The sequence below is a fragment of the Polypterus senegalus genome, chromosome 4 (genome assembly GCF_016835505.1).
Source record: "Polypterus senegalus isolate Bchr_013 chromosome 4, ASM1683550v1, whole genome shotgun sequence".
Classification (NCBI taxonomy): Eukaryota; Metazoa; Chordata; class Cladistia; order Polypteriformes; family Polypteridae; genus Polypterus; species Polypterus senegalus.
In genome coordinates, this window is record NC_053157.1 from 19,031,361 (window position 1) to 19,057,987 (window position 26,627).

Consider the following 26,627-nt stretch of genomic DNA (forward strand, 5'->3'; position numbering starts at 1 on the left):
ATAGCGTCCATAATAATAATAATTCTTTGCATTTATATAGCGCTTTTCTCACTACTCAAAGCACTCAGCAATTGCAGGTTAGGGGCCTTGCTCAAGGGCCCAACAGAGTAGAGTCCCTTTTGGCATTTACGGGATTCAAACCGGCAACCTTCCGATTGCCAGTGTAGATCCTTAGCCTCAGAGCCACCACTCCACCCTCCATGTGTTGCAACCATATAGCAATTATATAACATGAGAATTAAATGAAGAGTGACTGAAATAAATGTGTTGTTATTCTGCAGTACATTATTTCCACCACCTGTAACAGAAAGAATTTAAAATAATGAAGCATTTATTTGCTGGCATTTCTTTTCCACTTGCGCTAGGAATTTGAATGAAGCAGATGGCTGGATTCTGTGAAAAAACTTTATTTTGACATCTCCAGAAACAAATGTGTTAATTAATGTCTGTGTCCTCCTCCTCGTTATTTATTTATTTTTGGGTGATATAACCTCTGTACTGTTTCAGGTGGCTCAATAGTTTCTAGATAGCCATTTTGGTGTGGTTTTTAGTTGCTCTGCCTGTTGCTGCTAACATGGGGTTAAGATAGCATGACGTAACAAGTCGTCACACCCTACTTATAAAAGATGATGGCAGCCAACCTAAGAGCTCTGGATTTCAGAAATAAACTTCAAATATTTACAATAGTCAAAGCAAAGAGAAACAAGTTAGCATGAGGATCCTTTGCAGTGAATTGTGAACAAGCAACACAAAATGATCAGAAGGGGTGAGGAAAGACCCCAAAATGTATGAAAACCTGGCCAATGTTGTGAGCAGCTAGCTTTATTCATTTTCTTGTCGGATTATGAATCACACAAAAGAATTCAAGAATACAACTTTAGATTTTGATTTCAGAGTAATTCTAAGATAGTTTCATATTTTAACATTAGTCCCCAATGCTATCTTTGCTTTGGGATTTTTGTGCTGATTAGGTTAGATTAGATGAACTTTATTAATCTCAAGAGGAAATTTAGATGCATACAGCAGTAGAAACGTAAAAAAAACAAGGATACAAACTCACGTCATTAAATGAATCAGTCAATCAGTAGACAGAAATATGCAGAAATTGCAAAATGAACTTCAAGAACATCAGCCTTTAATCTGGGGCATTGGGAGAAAGCAATGATTTGCCTGATAGCAGCGGGTAGTATAGACCCTCTGAGGTGCATCTTAGCGCACCATGGTGGAATGAGCCTGTGGCTAAAAGTGCTCAATTAGAGCGCCTCTTCGAGGGGATATAGGGGATTTTTCATGATGGCATCTAATTTTGCCACCATCCTCTTTTCCACAACAGATTCCAGTATGTCCAGGGGTCACCCTGTGATGAAGCGGGATTTCATGATGAATTTGTTCAGGCATTTTGCTTCTTTTGAGTTCAGATTACTTCTCAGAGAAACTGCAGCGTAGAACACCACATTGGCATCTATGCACTGACAGAACATTTCCAGTAGGAAATGCACACATAAAAGGACCAGAGTCTCTTTAAGAAGTCCAGTCTGCTCTGGCCCTTCTTGTACAGCACCACGGTGTTGTCAGACCAGTCCAGTTTGTTGTTCATGTGAACTCCCTGGTACTTCCACATCCAACACCTGATTGATGGGTGACTGGTCTCGGAGACTCTTTGGCATGCCGGAAGTCTACCACCAGCTCTTTTGTTTTGCTGATGTTGAGTTGTAAGTTGTTGTCCCTGCCACCACAAGACAAAGTCCTCCCCAACCTTCCTGTACTCTGATTCATCCCCATTATTAATGCAGCTTAGGATGGAGGAGTCATCTGAAAATCCCTGTAGACAGCAAGCACTGCTATTGTACTGGAAGTCTGTTGTGTGAAAGGTAAAAAGAAAGAGAGACAGAACTGTTCCCTTAGTTGCTCCAGTATTACACAGCACCATTTCTGACACACAGTCCCTCAGCCACTCAAACTGCTGTCTGTTGGTCAGGTAATCCAGGAGTCAGGAGATTATGTGAGCATCACTATTGAACGCCTTCAGCTTTTTCCCCAGTCGATATGGAAGGACAGTGTTAGAAGCACTGCAAAAATCAAAGAACATGATCCTGACTGTGGTGCCAACTTTTTCCAGGTGGGAGTAGTTTCCATAGAGCATGTGGTGGGAGCATCCTCCACTCCTACTGTATATGATAGGCAAACTGCAGATGATCCAGATGTTTGGAAAACAGAGGTCAGAGCTGTTTCAGATCAAGCCCTCAAAGGTCTTCATGATGTACGAAATAAGAGAAACTGGTCTGAAGTTATTGGGCTCACTGGAATGCCCTTTCTTTGTTACTGGGACTACACAGGATGTTTCCCACAGTTGGGGACTGCAAACTCAGGAAAAGGGAGAACATATGCTGAAGGACAATACAGAGGTGACTGGCACATGTTTTCAGCACCCTGGGGCTGATTCCATCTGGCCGTGCTTGCCGTAGTAATTTTCCCAGATTTTTTTGGGACACCTGCTGCTTCTGACATCATCTGAGAGTCCACTTAAAGATTGTTCCAGAAGGTTCCAGGGTGTCTTAAGTTTTGTGTTTTCTGGAAGATTCTTTCCTTTGTGACTTCCTGTTTTATGAACTTTTTCTCTTGTTCCCAACTTTTGATTTTTTTTTTGATTAACAATCTACACTTAATGAAAGATAGGCTTGATTTTTGGTTCTGACATGGTTTTCTCTCTCATTACATATCATTTTCATAAAAATCTTTGCGGAGTTTGCATGTTCTCCCCGTGTCTGCGTGGGTTTCCTCCGGGCGCTCCGGTTTCCTCCCACAATCCAAAGACATGCCGGTTAGGTGGATTGGCGATTCTAAATTGGCCCTAGTGTGTGCTTGGTGTGTGGGTGTGTTTGTGTGTGTCCTGCGGTGGGTTGGCACCCTGCCCAGGATTGGTTCCTGCCTTGTGCCCTGTGTTGGCTGGGATTGGCTCCAGCAGACCCCCGTGACCCTGTATTCGGATTCAGCGGGTTAGAAAATGGATGGATGGATGGATGGATGGATCTTTGCTGGACCTCTCTAAATCAGTACAACCAGGGCTTCACTATTCAGATTTCAAAACAGGCCTCGCCTCAAGCAGCCTGGCCCTAAACTTAAAAAGTAGGCCTCAAGGCTTGCATAGGCCCAAAATACGGCTTAGGCTTTTAAAAGTACAAAATATTTCAAATTCATGAAAGTACTCTCCAAAGGAGAGGGAAACCAAAAAATAGTGGCTTGAAAAAACAAAACAAAGCAGAACATTTTGTTAAATAGTCAAAAATAAGAAAGGAAAGCAATGAAAAGGCTTGTGTCTACGGCCTAAATCCAGACAGTACTTACAAATGCTCTAGAATCTGCAAACCACAACTGTTTGTTGCCCCTTTGTTCAAAACTCAGCTTTTTAACACTTAAATGTAGTAAATCAAAAGTCCTAGATATACAAAATTGCCAAGGGACAGGAAACCATAAATACCTCTGGCTTAAAGGACAAGTTCATGAAGAGTTTTAGAAATAAAGGATTTATTCCAAAGAAAATCAAAATGAATAAAAGACAAATAAATGGCAAAAATAAGCCAAAAAGAATAGCCTAAAAAGGCAATCCAAGTCAGAAATCCAATAACTATAAACTACTGTTGGATTAATACTAAAATATTGATTTTGGTATCGACACCCGCTTTCGGGCCTCAATACCAGTACCAAAATGGTTCAGAAGCAAATAACAGGTAACTCCAAAACCCCCCATCTTACTTCAGCCTTCCTGGTACACAGCTGGTTGCCTCCCAAGTGCTCGCCACACTACACACTACTTCCCTCTTGATAGCCTTGAGGTCTCAATTGTGTCAAAGCAATAAGAAGTGAGTGAAGGGTGACGTTCCAATCATGTCAAAACAGTACTGGGACCCCCTTGAAGTTCTGATCATGTAGTTTTGTTTTGTGAACTCCACGAAACTCACTTTTTTCCACAACTGCAATGGTGAAAGTTGAAGGAACTGCAGGGGGATTGGATAGAGATGAAAGCTAATGTTTACTTCTGGCACTAAAAATCCCAAAATGCTGGTACCATACCATTTTAAAGTTTAGGTATTTCTGTACTTTTTTACTACTTGTTTACCACACAACCCTACAAAAAGCACAATTCAATAAATCAGAAAAACCTGATCTCTACTCTACAAACGCCAAGGACACACTACTGGGACCATCTCTTTAATATAAAAGCTGAAGGCAGTCTTGAAATATCAACACCATGGTGGCTCTGCCTCTTGGAGCTTCACCCACAAACACAAGGAATAAACTGAAACTTAGATACACGATAAATAATTACAAAGTAATACGCATAACAATATTACAAATTATATAAAATCATAAAGCACATGAAAAATAATAAAACAAAGGTGACAATAAGTAGAAAATAAACAGAAGCTAGGGAACAAACCCTGGCAGTAACATGCCAGCTACCTCACAGCTCCATGCTCAGCCAGTCATTGTCTGTTTGTGTAGTTTGCACATTCTCCGTATATCTGCATGGATTTTTCACCATTTTCTTCTACATCCCAAAGATTCAACTCCAAATGTACAGTGGCGAGGAAAAGTATGTGAACTGTTTGGAATGACCTGAGTTTCTACATTAATTGGTATTACTGCGATCTGATCTTCATCTAAGTCACAAGTATAGAAAAACACCATATACTTAGGCTAATAACACAGAAAAACTTACAATCTTTCATGTCTTTATTGATCACATCCATCAAAACCCCCCAACATGCTGTTGAAAAAGTAAGTGAACCTGTGAATTTAATGACTGGTCGAGCCTTCTATGGCAGAAGTGACCTAAAACAAGCACTTCCTGTAGTTGGGTCTCAGGCCAGCATAACGTTCTGGAGGAATTTTGGACCATTCTTTGTGTAGAAGGACAGCCCCGGACACAGACAGACAGACACCGAATGCCCAAAACACACACATTTATTACAAACAACAAAACCACAATGCCTTAATCAGCCAACTCAGTTCCTTCCTTCTTTCTTTCTTTCTTTCTCCTCGAATCCTTCTGCCGCCTCTACTTCTCTCACCACAAGCTCCGTCTTCCTCCTTCCAACTGAAGTGAGGCAGCCCCTTTTATGCAGTACCCGGATGTGCTCCGTGACAATCTCCCGGCGGCACTTCCTGGTCTGGCAGAAGTGCTGCCCTCCAGGGTTCCGTAATCATCTGGGCACCCCCTGGCGGTGGCCATGGGCCCCAACAAGGATGAGCATCCCAGCTCTGCTCCGGTGGCCCCCATGCAGACCAGGGTGGCTGCCCTCTCGTGGCCCAGGGAGGTATTGTCCCTCTTGTGGACCTTCCAGGCGACCCGGCTGGATGGGGTCCCCAGCGGTCTGCCACATTTGTTACAGAACTGCTTCATCTCTGCTGTATTCTTAAGGTGTCTGGTGCGTTTACCTTTACTTCACTACTAGCACGTAGACTTATCTTACTCAACGGGAAGAATCCTAACCCACTTCTTTTAAGTCAGTGGGTGACTGATGTTATATATTATTTGAAATTGGAAAAAAACAGATTCTCACTTAGAGGATCTGTACAAAACTTTTTTAAAACCTGGCAGGATCTGATCGATAACATTTTAGATGAACCCTTTCCAGCTTTATGCAAATCAATAATTCGTAGATGGTCTTAGATGGTCTGAGATCTCTTTTTCAGCAGATAGTCTTTGTGAATAGCAAACTCAGAATGTTTTGGGTCTTTTTTTTATTGGTCAAAGTATCTCTAAACTAAACCACTAATCTCATTTCATTGGTTGGACTCCAGATTTGCCAACTTCAGTTAACTTTTGCGAAGTCATCAGCCTAGTGGTTCACATTAGTGAACTCAAGTGAATGTTTGAATGATGTCTTCAATATGTACAAGAAAATTACAATTATTTGTTTGTTAGAAGTTAAAACAGATTGCATTTTGTCTGTTTTATTTATTTTTTGGTACCGTAGATGAAGATCAGGCCATATTTTAAGACAAATTTACACATAAATGCAGTTATTTCCAAAGTGTTCACCTCCTTTTTCCAACCTACACTGTACATGTTTGAATGATGTCTTCAATATGTATAAGAACAAGAATATTGTGTGTTTATTAGTTAAAACAGATTGTGTTTGCATTTTTATAACTTACACTCACCAGCCGCTTTATTAGGTACACCTTGCTAGACCCCCTTTTGTCTTCAGAATTGCTTAATTCTTTGTGGCATACTTGAACAAGGTGCTGGAAAAATTATTCCTCAGTGATTTTGGGCCATATTGACATAATAGCATCACACAGTTGTTGCAAATTTGTCATCTGCACATCCATGATGGGAATCTCCCATTCCACCACATCCCAAAGTTGCTCTATTGGATTGAGATCTGGTGACCATGGAGGCTGTTTGAGTACAATGATCTCATTGTTACAGAGGCCAGTTTGAGATGATTTAAGCCTTGTGACATGGCGCATTATCTTGCTGGAAGTAGCTATTAGAAGATGAATCACTGCGGTCATAAAGGAATGGACATGGTCAGGATTGCTCTGGTAGGCTGTGGCTTTTAAACAATGCCCAGTTGTTCTAAGGGGCCCAAAGTGTGCCAAGAAAATATCCCCCACATTATTACACCACCACCACAAGCCTGAACCATTGATACAAAGTAGGATTGATCCAAGCTTTCATGTTCTTGACGCCAAATTCTGATCCTACCATCTGAACGTCACAGTAGAAATCAAGACTTAGACCAGGCAATGTTTTTCCAATTTTCTGTTGTTCAGTTTGGTGAGCCCATGCAAACTGTAGCCTCACTTGCCTGTTCTTAGCTGACAGGAGTGGCACCTTGCTGTAGCCCATCTGCTTCAAGGTTCGACTTGTTGTGTTGTCTGCATACCTCGGTTGCAATAAATGGTTATTTGACTTACTGTTGCCTTTCTATCAGCTTGAACCAGACTGACCATTCTTTTCTGACATCTGGCATCAACAAGGCATTTTCGCCCAGAGAACTGCCACTCACTGGATATTTTCTCTTTTTCAGACCATTCTCTCTAAACCCTAGAGATGGCTGTGCATGAAAATCTCAGTAGATCACCAGCTTCTGAAATACTCAGCCCAGCCTGTCTGGCACCAACAACGATGCCACGTTCAAAGTCACTTCAATCACCTTCCTTCCCCATTCTGATGCTCGGTTTGAACTTCAGCAGGTCATCTTGACAATGTCTACAGGCCTAAATGCAATGCAAATGAGTTGCTGCCATATGATTGGCTGATTAGATATTTGCATTAACAAGCAGTTGGAACAGGTATACCTAATAAAGTGGCCAGTGAGTGTAGATGATGATCAGACCATATTTTAAGACAAATTTACATATAAATGTGTTTATTTCCAAAGGGTTCACGTATGTTTTCTTGCCACTCTACACCTGAGCGATCCCATTTGTGGACCTGTTCATCACTGCTGCCATTATAAGCTTCACTTGTTTGACCGTGAATTGAATTAAGTGATTTAGTAAAATTATTTTCTCTTTCCTTTTAACAGTCTTTAACCATCTTCCTAACATGTGTCTCCCTGTTTAACCATAGCAGTGAGACTAAAGAAGAAAGTGCTTTTATGACCATCTCATACTGTGAGCAACTGGAGAGAAAAGCACTTTTTGCATTTTCTAAGGCATTGATTTTTTAGGGATGAATTCTGTATTATCTGCTCTGACTTTCATCTTATTCTTTTCACTTTAAAATACTATGAGTCATTACTCGGTACATCTCAGTGTAACATTTAATGTCAGGCACTGGAATAAAGTCAAATAATTACACCAATTACTGTAACTGCACCTTCTGTGTTTTACAGGTCACTTCAGAGAAATAGGCTGAAGAAACTGAATGATGATATTTTCATAAAATACCACAATCTTAAGAAGCTGTAAGTATTATATTCCTTATGACAGAATCATTTTGAGATATATAAAATAAAGTCAAATATAAAGTTACAAAGATGGTAGGATTAAATAATGTACAAACATCTGGTTCCATGCCCAGGCCAGGTTCCTTGCCTTGCTGCCTGACCCACATGGATTTGAGTTGAGGAGTAGGTTCAGATAACGTATGGATGGGTTAAATTAAATGCCAGTTTCATTAAGGGTCAAGCAGCATTTATACTAGTGAGTCATCCAAATCAATATATGAAAAATGAAAGTAAAGTACTGTATGTTGTTTATGGGTAATGCGATGGGCTGACCGACCGCATTACTGCCTCACAGATCTGTATTCCTGGATTTGAATCCCACATCAGGATGTTGTTTGTGTGAAGTCTGCATGTTCTCCGAAAGACGTGAAATTGTGTGTGTATGAGTGACCTCCTTGATGGAGTGGTGCCCCATCCAGGGTGCTTCTGTGTTTTTGGGATAGACTACAGACCCCATAACCCCAAACTGAAGTAAGAGACCTTAAGGATATTATGTTTATAATGATGAAAACATTTTCCACTTTTAGTATTAATTATTAACTTGGGGGCTTTGCCAACCCGGGCCTGCTTCTTACGCGCTAGCCTATTTGCGGTTCTGCCGCTGTGTATGGGGATGCAGATATTCAAATTAAACAGATTTTTATTTTTATGGAAATTGTTACATATGCATAAAATAACTAACTATTCTACGTTACAGTGAGTAATTAACCATATTAAAAAAGAGTAAAATGTAATAATTTGAAAGTAAATTATGTTTCATGTTGCGTTAGAGGTATTCGTTGCCTAATATGATTTTGTTCTGTCTGGCTTTGAAATTAACACACAAATACTTTTTAAACTTACACTTTTACTGTAAAACTTTTTCAAATTTTTTTTATTCAATTCTCGTCAATATCACATCGAATTTTGCTTCTGTGTTTGGATTTTCATCGTGACAACGGAACGTATAACTACCTGTGATTGAATTTCGTTTCTTCCTCTCTTTTAAATAAAACGACTTTTTCGAATGTTTGGCTCTGAGATTTGTTAATTGTCTTTGCAAAAGCTATTCTAACGGGAAACTATTAACGTTTTAATACAAATGGCATATCAAGATCTCCTTTGTTGTCTAATCTCTAATGAGATCTACACTGGCAATCGGAAGGTTGCCGGTTTGAATCCCGTAAATGCCAAAAGGGACTCTACTCTGTTGGGCTCTTAAGCAAGGCCCTTAACCTGCAATTGCTGAGCGATTTGAGTAGTGAGAAAAGCGCTATATAAATTCAAAGAATTATTATTATTAATGTTATCCGCAGAAGATGTACTACTTTACCTTCCTTGGATACATCCTTCTTTCTACAGTAATTCGTGCGGTGGATGACCGGTGTTAATGGTTGTAAATATTCTTCGGGATATTGTAAGTTGATGTTTTCATCTTCCACATGATCACCACCGACTGTTTCAGCCTTTTCTATTGATACACATTTAACCAATTTGCCATGTAACCAATCGTCATTTTTGGCGTTAATTCATTTGACTTCATCGTTTCTCAGTGCTAGGATTGCCAGTGTACTCCTTTTTTCAGTTGATAACAGTACTGTGCGCATGGATGAATATGGTTGAGAGGAGGACGTGACTTGAAAAAAATCTCATGACCAAAGTCTCGTCTCACAGGACTTGAAAAAATCTCTTGAAAGAATTCTCATCTCATCCCAGGATTTTCTTATATAATAGAGATATGTTTTTAGCCATCAGATATTTTCAGGGTGTTTTGATTTATTTTAAGGTAATTTATTTTTTATTCCCATTTTTGTTCCTTATTTACACAATAAGGCAGGATGCATCACGTGGCCAAAAATTGCTGCAACAGTTAAAAGCGCCTTCAGAAAGTCTTCAGACCCCCTCAGTTTTTTCACATTTTGTTATGTTGCAGTCTTCTGCTAAAATTATGTAAATACATTTTTTTCACAAACCTGACACTAAGGCCTATTTGCCTTCAACCTAACTAACGCTAATAAGAAGTTCAAAGGTTTTATCCAACCAAGGGATAAAGTACTATTGAACTAGTGCCAAGTATATGTTATTTCCAGTGATGTAATTAATACAACGGTCACGGTCACATGATGCATCTTGCCTTAACAAAACAGTAACTAATCATACAGTTCTTAAATAAATTAAAACAACCTGAAAACCTCCAAAACTGCATCTACACAATAAAAAAATCTATGTGTAAAATGTCTTAATCATCACCATGTGATATGCAACTGACAGACATGAGTTGACTGATGACAAGACTGCACTCCTCGTAAATGCTGCTTAAACTGAAAACCAACCAACCATTTTCTAACCCGCTGAATCCGAACACAGGGGTCTGCTGGAGCCAATCCCAGCCAACACAGGGCACAAGGCAGGAAACAATCCTGGGCAGGGTGCCAACCCACCGCAGGACACACACCAAGCACACACTAGGGCCAATTTAGAATCGCCAATCCACCTAACCTGCATGTCTTTGGATTGTGGGAGGAAACCGGAGCGCCGGAGGAAACCCACACAGACACGGGAGAACATGCAAACTCCACGCAGGGAGGACCCGGAAGCGAACCCGGTTCCCCTAACTGCTGAGGCAGCAGCGCTACCACTGCGCCACCGTGCCGCCCTAAACTGAAAAGCATAAATTGAAATTCTGTGTAATGCAGGTCTACATTTTTTGCCTATTTACGGATTATTCTGACACAACAGTAATACACTTTTTAACCTAATGTAAGAAACACACAAATATATTTCTAAAAGTTTCAGACATTGTTTAACTTAGTTGTGCAGTATTTATCATACAATTCTATACTTTAAAAACTCAATTTCTTTTAGCTATGTACCTTTCATATGTATGTATCCATTATTTTTCTGTCTTTTGTATTTTTGTATTGGTATTTTGTATTTATGCATCTATTGTATTTGTTGTGGTTGGGCAGTGGAAGGACAGACTGGAATCAGTCAGAAGTTTGGGATGCCAACTGGGTGTCCCTTTTATTTGTCACTAGACGAAATGAACAAAATGAAAGAAAAAAGAAAAAAACGCACAAATGCGCTGCTCCCCGGTCCAAGGTTTCTGCTTCTCTGAATTTTAATTTCGTGCTTCGCCATGCGTCTTACTTGGGTTTTCCAGCAAAAGATGCCTCTCTTTAGGCTGCATGTCTTTTATGGTGAAACGCCCAGAAGGGACAGGGCTAAGTGCCTTTACTTGGTGGTCTCTTGAAGCTGTGAGGGAAGAAGAGATACAGGACAAAGTCAGCAGAAGTCCACCCTCTCGTCTCGGTAGATGATTACATACCTTTCCCCAGCCCTCGGAGGAGTCCTACAGCACCCATGCATGACATCTATCTATCTATCTATCTATTATTATTATATAGTACCTTATCTATCTATCTATCTATCTATCTATCTATCTATCTATCTATCTATCTATCTATCTATTATTATATAGTACCTTATCTATCTATCTATCTATCTATCTATCTATCTATCTATCTATCTATCTATCTATTTAACTATCTTTTATATACTATTTTTTTCTTTGTTATTCTTATCTAAATGTATTTCTTTTTATTTGCCTGTTACTACTTCTTTGTCATGTTGTAAAGCATTTTCCGCTACATCCTTTGTATGAAAATGTGTTAGAGAAACAAATGTTGTTGTAAAGTGATGCATTGGCTTAGTGTGGATGCTTCTCAGGTTCAAATCCCAAACTCGGTCCTATCTGTGTGTAGTTTGCACATTCTTCCTGTGTCAGTATGGCCTTTCTCCCATCGGTTAGGTCAGATTGCTTAGTGGATCTAAACTGATCTAGCATGAGACAGTGAGTACGTGTGCCCCGTGACAGACTGGCATCTCAATCAGCTTAACATTTGTGCACATCATCATTTGTATTACCATTTGGGCACATCAATCCTCAGGTGCCATCATAGTAGACCACCATTGCTAAGGTTTTAATGTAGCACAGGATGGGTCTTTTCATTTTAAGAAATGTGTGTATTGAAGCATAGCCTTTAATAATCTTAGTTTTGCTTAAACTTACAGTTCAATGTAGTTTTCATCTCTTATTGATAAATCTAATTACTGACTCTCCATAATTGTGATTGCTTTTTTACAGATACCTGCAGTATAACAGGATTCTGGAGATATCTGTGTTTGCCTTTCGAGGACTGTATAATTTAACACGGCTGTAAGTGCTGCTGCATTTCTCATAACAATTATTGCTCCTGTTGGATGAATCGCTTGTTAGTCTTATTACCTCAAAGCTTCTGAGTCCTGGGCTTAAATCCCAGATGGGTCACTGTCTTTGTGGAGATGGCAAAGTTATTAGCCCCTTTGGGTAATTCAGTGGTTAGCACAGTTGCTTCATAGCTCCAGGAACCTAAATTTAGATAGATAGATAGATAGATAGATAGATAGATAGATAGATAGATAGATAGATAGATAGATAGATAGATAGATAGATAGATAGATAGATAGATAGATAGATAGATAGATAGATAGATAGATAGATAGATAGATAGATAGATACACACTATAGTCTGAACACACACCAGAATGACTAAAAAGGAAGAAAAATTCTAATTTCCTTTTTAAATTCTCCGGCAAAGAGTGGAATTTGAATGTTTAATCATGTTTACTCTTCATCAATGTGTTATATTTTGTCAAAAAAGAAGCAAACTGAGAATAGTGGAAGTGACCAATTAGAACAATTAGAACAATCTAGACGAGAACAGGCCATTCAGCCCAACAAAGCTCGCCAGTCCTATCCACTTGAAAACATCAAGTCGAGTTTTGAAAGTCCCTAACGTCTTACTGTCTACCACACTACTTGGTAACTTATTCCAAGTGTCTATCGTTCTTTGTGTAAAGAAAAACTTCCTAATGTTTGTGCGAAATTTACCCTTAACAAGTTTCCAACTGTGTCCCCGTGTTCTTGATGAGCTCATTTTAAAATACAAGTCTCGATCCACTGTACTAATTCCCTTCATAATTTTAAACACTTCAATCATGTCACCTCTTAATCTTCTTTTGCTTAAACTGTAAAGGCCCAGCTCTTTAATCTTTCCTCATAATTCAACCCCTGTAGACCTGGAATCAGCCTAGTCGCTCTTCTCTGGACCTTTTCTAGTGCTGCTATGTCCTTTTGTAGCCTGGAGACCAAAACTGCACACAGTACTCAAGATGAGGCCTCACCAGTGCATTATAAAGGTTGAGCAGAACCTCCTTGGACTTGTACTCCACAGATCGTGCTATATAACCTAACATTCTGTTAGCCTTCTTAATGGCTTCTGAACACTGTTTGAAGTTGATAGCTTGGAGTCCACTATGACTCCTAAATCCTTCTCATAAGGTGTACTCTCGATTTTTCGACCGCCCATTGTGTATTCAAACCTAATATTTTTACTTCCTATGTGTAATACTTTACATTTACTGACATTAAATTTCATCTGCCACAGATCTGCCCAAGCCTGTATGCTATCCAAGTCCTTCTGTAATGATATAACGGATTCCAAATTATCTGCTAATCCACCTATCTTGGTATCATCTGCAAACTTAACCAGGAGAGGAAACTTTAAGAAAACCAGCAACAAAGATCTTATTATGTTTGTCAAAACCTATTCAAAAACCAAAAAATCAGCCGAAACAAAAACAAGTGGTCTATAACGTTATTAAGGCACACAAACACAACAACTCAAAGCTTTCATTTGAATTATCCACAAACTCAGATGAGTAAAGATAGTCAACAATGACCTTTTAATGTATGGCATCAATGGTGTCAGATGCTGTAATCTCCAGGCGCACGACCCCTGCAGACGGGAGTGTCATCTAATAACAGGAAGCTCAGAATGGTAGTATGCAAGAAAACCAAAATGAAGTCAGGAAGCCACATTCTACCAATAATTAATGCCACAAATTGAAATTTTCAACCCCAAAAACATATACACGCATAACAAACAGCAAAAATCATGTGGAAAAATTATAGCATAAAAAATCAATCAGTCCACAGCATTCTGTAATTCATATTAAAATTATTCATCAGATGCATTTGTTATGCCAAAAGGCTAAAAAGAGAAATAATTTAAAAATAATGGACCAGGAGATGAGTCATAGTCAACAAGCCAGAAACAGGTCAGTTACCAAAAGGATGTTAATTCTGCTATAAAAGCCAAAGCAAAACTGGAAAAGTTAAAAGTTTACAAACCAGAATTAAAAAAATGCTCAAACAGCTCTTTGTTTTATTGTTAACCATGGATTGCATGCATTACTCCAAATGTTTGGGATCGCCATCTGTTGGAATTCAAAACGCAATGCCTTTGTTTCTGTTATATGCCATTTGGTATGGGATTTGTAAAAGCAGTGTTAATGTGTTTGTGACGAGCCATCCGTTGGAATGACAAATGCCATCAACGCTTTTTACTACAGATATTTGTGATGCGGAATCTGATCAATATAGTGACAACATGGACACATAGACACACAGACACTTATCCTTTTATAAGGTCAATACTAACATCTGTCCATCTGTCATGCTGTTACTCACAAAACTAATTGTTATGTTTTAACCAGGGTTGCCCCAGTTGGTTTTCAAATGCCATTTTTATGTTCTTTTTGTTCATTTCGATTCTTTTGTTTATGTTAAGATTGTTGGTCATTTTGTTTCTATGTATCTTTGTATTTAATGTTATGTTCCATGTGTCTATCTGGCCAATCAGATTTTGCTTTGGAATTTCAGCTGGGGCAACCTGCACACAGAAACTGATAAATGGATAGGCTTAAACATAATTAAAATTAAAGTATATAAACAGCTTTACTAATAAAGATATTGTACTAGGACTGAACAATTGTAGTGCAGCAAGGTGTCCAGGGTTCACATCACAGGTTCTCACTTTGTGGAGTTTGCATGTTCTGTTTGTGTCTGTGTTGGTTTCCTCTGGGTGTCCTCTGGGTGTTCCAGTTGCTTCTCACAATCCAAAGACATTCTGGTTTGGTGGATTGGTGACACTGAAGTGACCCAAGTCTGTGTGTCAGTGTATTCACTGTGTGATGGACTTTTCTGTGTCCATGGATTGTTTGTGACATTTACTTGCTGGGATAGGCTTCAGCTACCCTGTGACCCTGCTCAAGATAAAGTGGATTTAGAAAATGGATGGATGAGTGGACAATCTACACTATATATATATATATATATATATATATATATATATATATATATATATATATATATATATATATATATATATGCTAGATGTTATCTGTTTTTTGCTTCCACTACAATATGTGAGTGTATCCTCACCTGGAAAAAATAAATCTGCTGTGTCCAGTAGGGAGTGTCAGCTCCAGGCATTGACCAGGTTCTTCTTTGGGAATCACACAATGGAAAGGTTGTTCTGCAAACAGGGCTGCCTGAAAGCCACAGTGGCAACAAAATAACCACAAGATCAACGCAAACCAGTCACAACACAACTAATAGTTTTTCAGCACATAAATCCACAGTCAGGCTTTGTTGGGCGATCTAGCATAAAAATGGTTAGACGTGAATGCAGAAGTCAGCAGTGATGACAGAATGTCATTACATGAATTAACAGACTACATAAAAGCCTTTATTTTTTAGTAGCACATCACAATATCATGTGGAAACCAAGCCCAGACAGGCTTATGATGACTTGTTAGCTTTCATAGGATATACCCACACTACTAAAAAGACTTTCAGAGAGAATTCTGTAGCAAAGTCTCTTGTATCTACAGTCTCAGATGGGGCAATGTCATCACCAACAACCTTTTAATCTGTAACGTTAATGGAGTCAAAAATCACAACATCAGAGAACATGTCTTGGCAGCAGCTGCATACTAACAAAGGGACTTCAACAATGGAGCGTCACAAAGTCATTTCCATAATTTCAAATTAGCACTGAATCTCAAAACTCACATTTGAAAACTCCATCAAGACACCAAACCTCCATAAAAAAGAATGACTAACAGTCATACAAAAAATGTACTAATGAGTACACTAGAAACACCATTGCAAAGTCCTTTAAAATTTTCAAAAAGCTAATTAAAAAGGCAGTAATGGGATACACTGAGGACTTTCAGACAGCGAATCATTCAGCAGATGTGTATCAGGAAATGCTACTGGGGCTCCTTTATACCAAAAGCAACACGTCTGCATAGCACCTCACTGTTACTGGGACAGCCAAGTCAAAACTTTTCTTTCTTTTTAATTTTCTTGCTTTATACTCATTCTGATGTGTGTTCAGACCAAAGTGTATGTTTATTTATTTATTTAAAGAGTTTCCATAAAAAGCCTAATTTCCTCTTCTATCTATCTATCTATCTATCTATCTATCTATCTATCTATCTATCTATCTATCTATCTATCTATCTTATAGTACATTATCTATCTATCTATCTATCTATCTATCTATCTATCTATCTATCTTATAGTACATTATCTATCTATCTATCTATCTATCTATCTATCTTATAGTACATTATCTATCTATCTATCTATCTATCTATCTATCTATCTATCTATCTATCTATCTATCTATCTATCTATCTTATAGTACATTATCTATCTATCTATCTATCTATCTATTGTCACACACATGCGATTAGGAGGCAGTCAGAAAGCCCAAAGGTGAGTGAAATATCGCGAGATGAAGGATTGTCACGTGGCACTTACCTGAACCTTTTCTCCCAACAGGAAAACCGAAGAAAAATATTAGCCGCTACTTCCGGGTTTCAAAATGGCCGCCTTGACATTACTTCCAGCGACTCCATTCTTCATCACTTCCGCCTGTCATCATGGACATCACTTCCGGTTCCTCCACAATGACGTTGTCATTTCCTGCCAACCAGTTCCTGTTCCCATAATTCATCCTCTATATAAACACCATCTTGTCACAACCAATTTGTCATCTGTTACTGTTTTTCAGTGCTTTTGATCCATTTATGCGTCTTTTTGTCCGCAGGACAATATACAGGGATGGTCCCCAAAACTTTATCTTTGTGGATTCTCTTTTTTTGTTTGAGTATTTTCCACACTATCTATCTATCTATCTATCTATCTATCTATCTATCTATCTATCTATCTATCTATCTATCTATCTATCTATCTATCTATCTGTCTATCTGAAACAGTCAAGTGATGGACTAATATACCATATAGCACCCTTGTTGTCCTAAATCCAAATTCCTTTGACAAAACAGAATGTGAAAAATTGATTAATTTTGCTTTAAATTGTCTAAGCAAAGTTTTGTAGCTTTTGTATTTATTCTGTTTCAGGTATTTAAGCCACAACAAGATAACGTCTCTGAGACCTGGGGTCTTTCAGGACCTGCACAAGCTGGAGTGGCTGTACGTATTTCTTTAAGATTTTGAAAGAAGGATTGATTAGTTGCAAGCGTTTGCTCATTATGAGTTTGTGACAAAACATCTCAATTAGGACATCTTTCATTATTTTTACATTATTTACCATCCTCCCATCCATCAATCCATTTTCTTAACCCATTCTTCCAGAACAAGGTCACAGAGTAGCTGGAGCCTTCCTCAGCTATCATCAGGTGCAAGGCAGGAATAACACTAGGATAGGGAACCAGCCCATCACAGCATGAACACACACACATATCATTGTCGATTTAGCAATGTCAGTACGCCTAACCAGCAAAACAACTGACTTAATAATCAATGAAGTAAGTCCACTTTAAGAAGACTGACAACACAGTAACAATGAGTTCTGCTTATAGAGTGGCTGGTGTAGTTCGATTAAGGCAGCTGCTGCATGGATGCAGCATTCAGGCTTCAATACTTGCCTGGAGCGTTGTGTCTGGAGTTTGTCCCTTCTCTCTGTGTCATTGTGACTTTTCCTCCAGGTGCTCTTGTTTTCTTTCCCACATTCACAATGATGTTGTGGGTTGGGTTTTGTGCCAATTCCATATTAGTTCCAATGTGGGTATTCATGTGTGCCCTCCAGCCAGATGTTTTTCCCTCTTCCTACCCAGTTCTGCTGGGATAGGCTACAAGTCTCGTAAACCTTGAATTGTATTAGGAGAGTTTGACAGCATACTGTATTAGTGAATTTACACAGCACCTTTCCTATGTGTGGAGTGGTGGCTCTGAGGTAGGGATTTACACTGGCAATCAGAAGGATGCCGGTTCAAATCCTGTAAACGCCAGAAGTGACTCTACTCTGTTGGGCCCTTGAGCAAGGCCCTTAACCTGCCTTTTACTCCATCCTGGTTATGACGTTAATCTGCATCCAGCCCTGTAAGCAGGGAAAAACCTGGTGGGTTGGTGGCAGAATTGGCACTCCAGCCACCATAGAAATCCTCACACTGTTTTATTCCATCTGAACTAGTGTGGTGCTGAGGTGTCACCTGTCGTATGGCTGCGCTTGGGTCCTAATCTGGGATCCTGAGTTGATTTGTCATGGGTGGGTACGGCAATGCGCTGTATCAGCGCGTCCTCCTAACCTCTCCCTCTCTTTCCTATCTACATGATTCTAATAAAACAGTAAAATTAGATCAATAGAATCAGCGGTTCAAAATCTATAACACATTTTAATACTACTGTAAATGCTCCATCCTTATGATGTCGGGATCAATTCAGCTCCTGCGACCCTCAAATGTGTTAGAGAGGTTCAGTACCGAATGAATGGATGCATTTTATTCCTAGAGTCCTTTTCCATGTTCACCTCTGGGCTGGCACACCTTCAACATGGACATCAGAATGTTTTCCGAAAATGTTTGACAGCGACATTTTTTTAAATTTGTATTTTCATATACAGGCAGTAGCTCAAATGTGCTTTACAAGAAGACAACAAAACAATTGCATAAAAAAGAAAAAGAAACTGGAGTGGTGACCCTGAGGCTAAGGATCTGCACTGATATATGGAAGGGTGCCAGTTCAAATCCTGTTACTGCCAGAGGGGATGCTACTCCGTTGAGCCCTTGAGCAAGGGGCCCTTAACCTGAAAACTGCTTTGGGGCACGATATAATGGCTGACCCTACACTCTGACCCCCAAAGGTCTTGTGAAAAGGCAATTTTCCCCTGGCGATTAATGAAGTGTATTTAAAAAAGTAATAATAATAACATACAAAAAAAATCAATACACACATAAAATGGATATATAATTAGTAGAAAAATAGAGCCCTCGTATATGGTTTCATTTTTTAATGTCCAGTAAGTCTATTGATAAGGTCAGATGGCCAGGGAGGACAGAAAAACATTTTTAAAACTCCGGAGCTGAGAAGCTGGAAAATAAAAACAAACTCTGTGACAAGATAAAGCAGCCATTAAATGAAAGAAGGTGGGCTTTATGCATGGGCATTCTTGCTGCACACGTGTCCTGGTTTGGGGCTTTGAAAATCAGAGTGCCACATTCACTAGATATCCATAATGGTCTTTTGCTATAATAAAGTTTGCTTTTCTCTACCATTTGACATAACTGAGCAGCTTTGCAAGTCTCTTTTCATGACAAATAGTACAGCTAGACATGCTCAAGCTAGGAAGAAATTATAAAAGGGTTTTATTTATTTCTTTCATTTAGGTTATGTCTGCGGTGGGCTGGCACCCTACCTGGGGTTTGTTTCCTGCCTTGTGCCCTGTGTTGGCTGGGATTGGCTCCAGCAGACCCCTGTGACCCTGTAGTTAGGATATAGCGGGTTGGATAGATTTAGGTTGTGTTATTTGGCACATGCAAATTGTCACTGTGTGTGAATATTGTGTGTGGGTGAGTGAGAGTGGTCCTTTGGATTGACTGGAGCCCTCTTCAGGCCTGTTTTCAGCCTTTTGCCCAATCCTGGTGATCACCTTTGTCCCCCGAAACCCTGAAAAAGACTGAGAGGGCTGTAGAACTGACCTCCTGGACTCACTCCATTCAAGGCTACGTGTCTACACATCCCTCAAACATCACCTCAATGTTACGCCATGTGTGCATACGTTATTTTGGTTTTTTTTTAGGTCTTGATCCTATTGGCTATTTGACTAGTAAGAGATCAAAGTAACAAAAATGTATAGATTCTTTTTAAAGTGTTTGAGCTTCACCATCAATAGATTCTTGGACTTTATCCTTAAAGATTTTAAAAGTTGACTGATAATTTGCAACGATAAAAAAAATAACCCCAATGAACTTTCTTCAGCGATGCCCACTGGTTTGCTTGTATAATTCAGACATTTACTCTTTAATGGCGGCACAGTGGCGCAGTGGTAGCGCTGCTGCCTCGCAGTTAGGAGACCCGGGTTCACTTCCCGGGTCTTCCCTGCGTGGAGTTTGCATGTTCTACCCGTGTCTGCGTGGGTTTCCTCCCACAATCCAAAGACATGCAGGTTAGGTGGATTGGTGTTTCTAAATTGCCCGGGTGTGTTTGTGTGTGTCCTGCGGTGGGTTGGCACCCTGCCCAGGATTGGTTCCTGCCTTGTGCCCTGTGTTGGCTGGGATTGGCTCCAGCAGACCCCCGTGACCCTATTCGGATTCAGCAGGTTAGACAATGGATGGATGGATTACTCTTTAATTGTTTAAGGGAGCTTCTGAAGTTTAAAAACGGTGTACTGTGAAGACCTACAGTATCACTTTTATTTTAATAAGTCACAAGCCTCATCTGCGTTGGGCTGGCGCCCTGCCCAGGGTTTGTTCCTGCCTTGTGCCCTGTGCTGGCTGGGATTGGCTCCAGCAGACCCCCATGACCCTGTGTTAGGATATAGCGAGTTGGAAAATGACTGACTGACTGACAAGCCTCATGGATCCAGGGTCCTGGGTTCAGAGGTCATTGCCTAGTTGAAGTGTGCATGTTGTCCCTGTGTCTGTGTGGGTTTTTCTCCTCTCATTCTAGATATGCACTTTAGGTTAACTGGTGATTCCAAACTGGTCCCGTGTGAGTGGGCTCTGTAATGGACTGAGGCTTTGAAGACTGCTGGTCTCTGCCAGGTGAACTGGACTAAGGGAGTTACTCTTTGAGGGCTGAATATTTTTTCCATAAAATTCAGTTTTCTGAAAAGCACACAAAGCAAAGGTTTCACACCTAAATCAACATAAAACATTTGTTGCGGTGGCTGCTGTTGGCGAATGTTCAGCATCTCTGCAGGAATTCCACAGTGGGCTGGATGCCTGGCTGTCTTCAATCAATCAATCAATCAACATTTATTTATATAGCACATATTCATACAAAAAATGTAGCTCAAAGTGCTTTACAAAATGAATAGAAAAATAGAAGACACAATAAAAAATAAACATAAGTCAACATTAATTAACATAGAATAAGAGTAAGGTCCGATGGCCAGGGTGGACAGAAAAACAAAAAACTCCAAAGGCTGGAGAAAAAATAAAATCTGTAGGGTTCCAGACCAAGAGACCGCCCAGTCCCTCTGGGAAATCTACCTAACATAAATCAAACAGTCCTCTTTGTATTTAGCGTTTTCATGGAAGGACCTGATGATGATGGTCACGTAGACTTCTGGCTTTCAGTCCATCAATGTTGGTGCATCATGATGCTTTGAGTAGGTGGTGGTGGCGCAGGCCACCACAAAGAAACCGGAAAAAGAAACAGAAGAGAGAGTAGGGGTCAGTATGGATTTTGGAGCCACTGTGAATAGTTATTATGAAGAATTGAACATACAGAGTATCAGTATTAAGTTAAAGTGAAGTTATAAAAGGCCATGTTAAAGTAATGTGTTTTCAGCAGTGTTTTAAAGTGCTCTACTGTATCAGCCTGGAGAATTCCTATTGGCAGGCTATTCCAGATTTTAGGTGCATAACAGCAGAAGGCCGCCTCACCACTTCTTTTAAGTTTAGCTTTTGGAATTATAAGGAGACACTCATTTGAAGATCTAAGGTTACGATTTGGAATATAACGCGTCAGGCATTCCGATATATAAGATGGAGCGAGATTATTTAAGGCTTTATAAACCATAAGCAGTATTTTAAAGTCAATCCTGAATGACAAAGGCAACCAGTGTAGTGACATCAAAACTGGAGAAATGTGTTCGGATTTTCTTTTCCCAGTTAGGATTCTAGCAGCTGCATTCTGCACTCGTTGCAATTGATTTATGTCTTTTTTGTGTAGTCCTGAGAGGAGTGCGTTACAGTAATCTAGTCTACTGAAAACAAAAGCGTGAATTAATTTCTCTGCATCTTTCAATGATATAAGAGGTCTAACTTTAGCTATGTTTCTTAAGTGAAAAAATGCTGTCCTAGTGGTCTGATGAATATGCGATTTAAAATTCAGATTACAGTCAACGGTTACCCTAAATTTTTTACTTCCGTCTTAACTTTTAATCCTAGTGCATCAAGTTTATTTCTGATAACCTCATTGAATCCATTATTGTCAATTACTAAAATTTCTGTTTTCTCTTTATTTAGTTTGAGAAAATTACTATTCATCCATTCAGAAATACCAGTAAGACATTGTGTTAGTGAATCGAGAGAGTCGGAGTCATCAGGTGCTATAGATAAGTACAGCTGTGTGTCATCAGCATAGTTGTGGTAACTCACGTTGTAACCTGAGATAATCTGACCTAACGGAAGCATGTAGATTGAGAAGAGCAGCGGACCCAGGATAGAGCCTTGTGGAACACCATATCGGATATCATGTGTCTTTGAGATTTGATTACCACAACTCACAAAGAATTTTCTCCTGCCAGGTAGGATTCAAACCAATTTAAGACACTGCCAGAGAGGCCCACCCATTGACTAAGGTGATTTCTAAGAATATTGTGATCAATGGTGTCAAATGGGCACTCAGATCTAAGAGGATGAGAACAGATAAATGGCCTCTGTCTACGTTTAACCGCAAGTTATTTACTACTTTAACGAGTGCAGTTTCTGTGCTGTGATTTGTTCTGAAGCCTGACTGAAATGTATCAAGAATAGCAGGTTTATTGAGGTGGTCATTTAACTGCAAAATGACTGCCTTCTCTAGAATTTTACTTAAGAAAGGCAGGTTAGAAATGGGTCTAAGTGGGTGGTGGTTGCAGTGTGACGCAATATGGTTTGTATCTCTTGTCATCATAAGTGGTGGTCCTCCGAGGTGAACACTGCTATAGGCACATCAGCTACACGAAAGTGTTCATCACCACGATCAGCTGGGGAGAAATCAGATGATGCTGGAGCCTCACTTTTGCTTTGGTCTATAGCCAGATGTCGGTGCCATTTAAGAGGTTCTTTGCTCTTCACAACTCATGCACGCGTAGGGAATTGTGGTTAAATCAATGAAGCTATGTAACTTTTCCTTCTAGCAAAGAGAGTCAAACTAAAACGTAACTGCGAGTTTTTGTTGCAATTTACAGCTGATTGCCGTTGTTTACCCCTCAATTTTGACAAAAGTCGACATCAGCCCTGAAAGAGTTAAAAAGGTTACATTATACCAGATGACTTACCATTTTTTCCATTTTCCTTTCATTCATTTTCAGAATTATAGAAAACAACAAAATCAGCAAGATTTCATCACTGAGTTTCTCTGGGCTTCGCTCTCTTGTTCTTTTGTAAGTATTGTTTTGCTTGAAAATGAAGTCTGTAGAATTTGCCTTCTTAAGTGGTGGAGGGTTTCTCATCTGTCATGTGATTTCTGAGGTAAATCAAGACAGAATGGGCCAAATCTGCAAAATCAATGCACCATATGAATAAACTGTAACTGTATAACAATCATCGATCTTGACTTTGCTGACAATGCTGTGATCTTCGCAGAATCAATGGAGGCTCTGATTGGAGCTCTCGAGAGGCTAAGAGAGGAGATCTGAGTATCTGGGCTTGTGGGTGTCCTGAATGAAAACCAAGAACCAGGCCTGTAATGAGCTCTTAGGCACGGCTATCAGCAGTGTGTCTGTCTGCAGAGAGAGAGTCAACCTCGTCGAGAGGTTTACTTACCTCGGCAGTGACATTCATGTCTCTGGTGACTCTTCCTGTGAAGTCAGTAGACAGATTGGGAGAGCATGGGGGGTCATGAGGTAACTGGAAAGGGGTGTTTGGTGCTCCTGATATCTCTGCAAAAGGACGAAGGTCCAAGTCTTTACTGTCCTGGTACTTCCCGTCTTGCTATATGATTGTGACCTGAGACTGGACTCCTTCGGTTTTGTGTCTCTCCGGAGAATCCTTGGGTACTGCTGGTTTCACTTTGTGTTGCTCATGGTGTCCTGAATGAGGCACATTACCTGCATTGTGAGGGAGCGTCCATTACGGCACTACGGCCATGTGGCACAATTCCCCAAGGGTGATCCAGTTCATAAGATCCTACTTGTTGGGGATCCGAATGGCTGTTTGTCGTGTGGTGAGTGCAGCAATGCACTGTACCAGTGCATGCTCCCCAGCTTGACTTGACTTTATACCAATAAGGTTAAACAAGGACAATAGGAGCCATTAATAATAATAATAATAATAATACATTTTATTTATATAGCGCCTTTCACATGCTCAAGGCACTTCACAGAGTTTAAGAGAGAATGGCAGGGTATACAGTATATAGCATTGTACTAAACCAAGTAAATAAGTAAAGAAGGGTAAGACAGTAAATTCAGGGAAAAGCCTAACAGACAACACAATTGATGGTCCAGCACACACACATACAGGTTACATGAGCATCTTGACAGAGAGGTAAACTGAGAGAAGGGTAATAAAGTCAACTAGAGCTAAAAGCCTTCCTGAACAGATGAGTTTTAAGTTGTTTTTTAAGAGAATTCATGGAGTCAGCTGATCTGATTAATTTCGGTAGGTCATTCCAGAGTCTGGGCGCTATAGAGCTGAAGGCCCTGCTGTTACCCATGGAGTGAAGATTAGTGTGGGGCACAACAAGATTGCCAGAATCAGAGGACCTTAGTGGGAAGGCAGGCACATAGTGATGGAGAAGATCACTGATGTAGTTTGGCGCGATGTTATTTAAGGCTTTGTAGGTTATTAGTAGGATTTTATATTCGATTTTGTAAGACACGGGGAGCCAGTGAAGTGAATTTCTTGAGCGTATGTACATAGAGGAATTGCAGGAGGCTACAGCAGTTAACCAGGTGACAGCAGGGATGCCCCTTGGACAGATAGGACCCTGCTGTCCTAAATTAACAGCAAACAACCCAGAAGCTACCTTGGGGAACTAATCTTTTAAAGGCTGTTTAGCACTTCAGGAACCAGGGGGGCAGCCATATTTTGTAGTAACCTCGGGGATGGAATTTAAAGAATAAGTTTTGTATTTTTCTAGTTGAAGTTACGTCTTTACAATCATGGTATATTTTACTTTGCCACATGAAATTGCATTCCAAAGTGAAGCATATTTTATACATTTTAAAAAATATCTAGAATGCTCTTGCGTTTTATAACGGAGCTTATGAAAAAGGCCTTAAAACCTACCAAATATGTCCACTTTGAAGTAGCAAAGGTTCCAATTGTAGACAATGTGCCATCTGTGCTTCTGAGGCATGCTGGTAACAACAAAGTTCCAACTAAGTCCATGATGGGATGGCTTCATTTCACACCTTAAGCTTAACACGAACACAAACACATAGGCTCGCTCTACTTAAGCACCGCTTGTGAGGGATGCCTACTTAGTCTGTTCTACTCAGCACTTCTCAGAGGGACTCACTGGTTTAGCATGAGCAACATACAAGTGGCACCAGATATAATGTAGACCTAAAGGCTAATATACCTTGGTCACTGAAAATAACCTAGACATATGTAGGGCAATACCACTTATTAACCAATGATGCATTACTCCCACTATGGTGCCCACTGTTGAGGCGTCCCCCTCAGCCTGCAAACCCTGTGGATAAGAAAGTGGCAGTCTCCCCACACTAGGTGCCTTGTGTTTATTTTATTACTTCAATCACTCAAGATGTACAAGCAAAGTATAAAAATTTTAAAGCAAAGCAGTATTTATTAAAAATAGAATCCAGATTAAATAACCCTAATCTGTAGTTCCAAAATTCAAAATGAAGAGCGGACATAATGCCACTAGTGGAAACACCACACCAGGGGTGTCTTCCATAAAACTTTACTTGGATCTGAGCGTGCAAATATGCATACAGCAAAAAGATAGAGATAGATAGATAGATACTTTATTAATCCCAAGGGGAAATTCACATAATCCAGAAGCAGTATACTGATACAAAAAACAATATTAAATTAAAGAGTAATAAAAATGCAGGTATAACAGACAATAACTTTGAGTAATGTTAACATTTACTCCCCCGGGTGGAATTGAAGAGTCGCATAGTGTCGGGGAGGAACGATCTCCTCAGTCTGTCAGTGGAGCAGGACGGTGACAAAAGTCTGTCACTGAAGCTACTCCTCTGCCTGGAGATGATCCTGTTCAGTGGTCATGATTGACAGGAGTTTCCTTAGTGCCCGTCGATCTGCTACAGATGTTAAACTGTCCAACTTTACTCCTACAATAGAGCCTGCCTTCTTAACAAGTTTGTCCAGGCGTGAGGCGTCCTTCTTCTTTATGCTGCCTCCCCAGCACACAACCGTCTGGTAGAACATATTGCAGATGTTGAAGGACGCCAGCCTTCTAAGGAAGTATAGTCGGCTCTGACCTTTTTTACGCAGAGCATCAGTATTGGCAGCCCAGTCCAATTTGTCATCCAGCTGCACTCCCAGATATTTATAGGTCTGTACCCTCTGCGCACAGAAAAGACACACAAAAAGTGGAAGTAAATAACACACATGCAG

General features: G+C 39.9%; 1 protein-coding gene across 1 annotated transcript in view; it reads left to right on the forward strand.

Moving 5' to 3' along the window:
- Positions 1-26,627, forward strand: part of rxfp1 (relaxin family peptide receptor 1) — a 176,199-nt gene that overhangs the window by 76,426 nt on the left and 73,146 nt on the right. The window contains exons 5-8 of the mRNA XM_039752700.1: positions 7,854-7,925; positions 12,094-12,165; positions 17,266-17,337; positions 23,387-23,458. Of these exons, the coding sequence (XP_039608634.1) occupies positions 7,854-7,925; positions 12,094-12,165; positions 17,266-17,337; positions 23,387-23,458 (288 nt within the window). The remainder of the gene's footprint in view (positions 1-7,853; positions 7,926-12,093; positions 12,166-17,265; positions 17,338-23,386; positions 23,459-26,627) is intronic.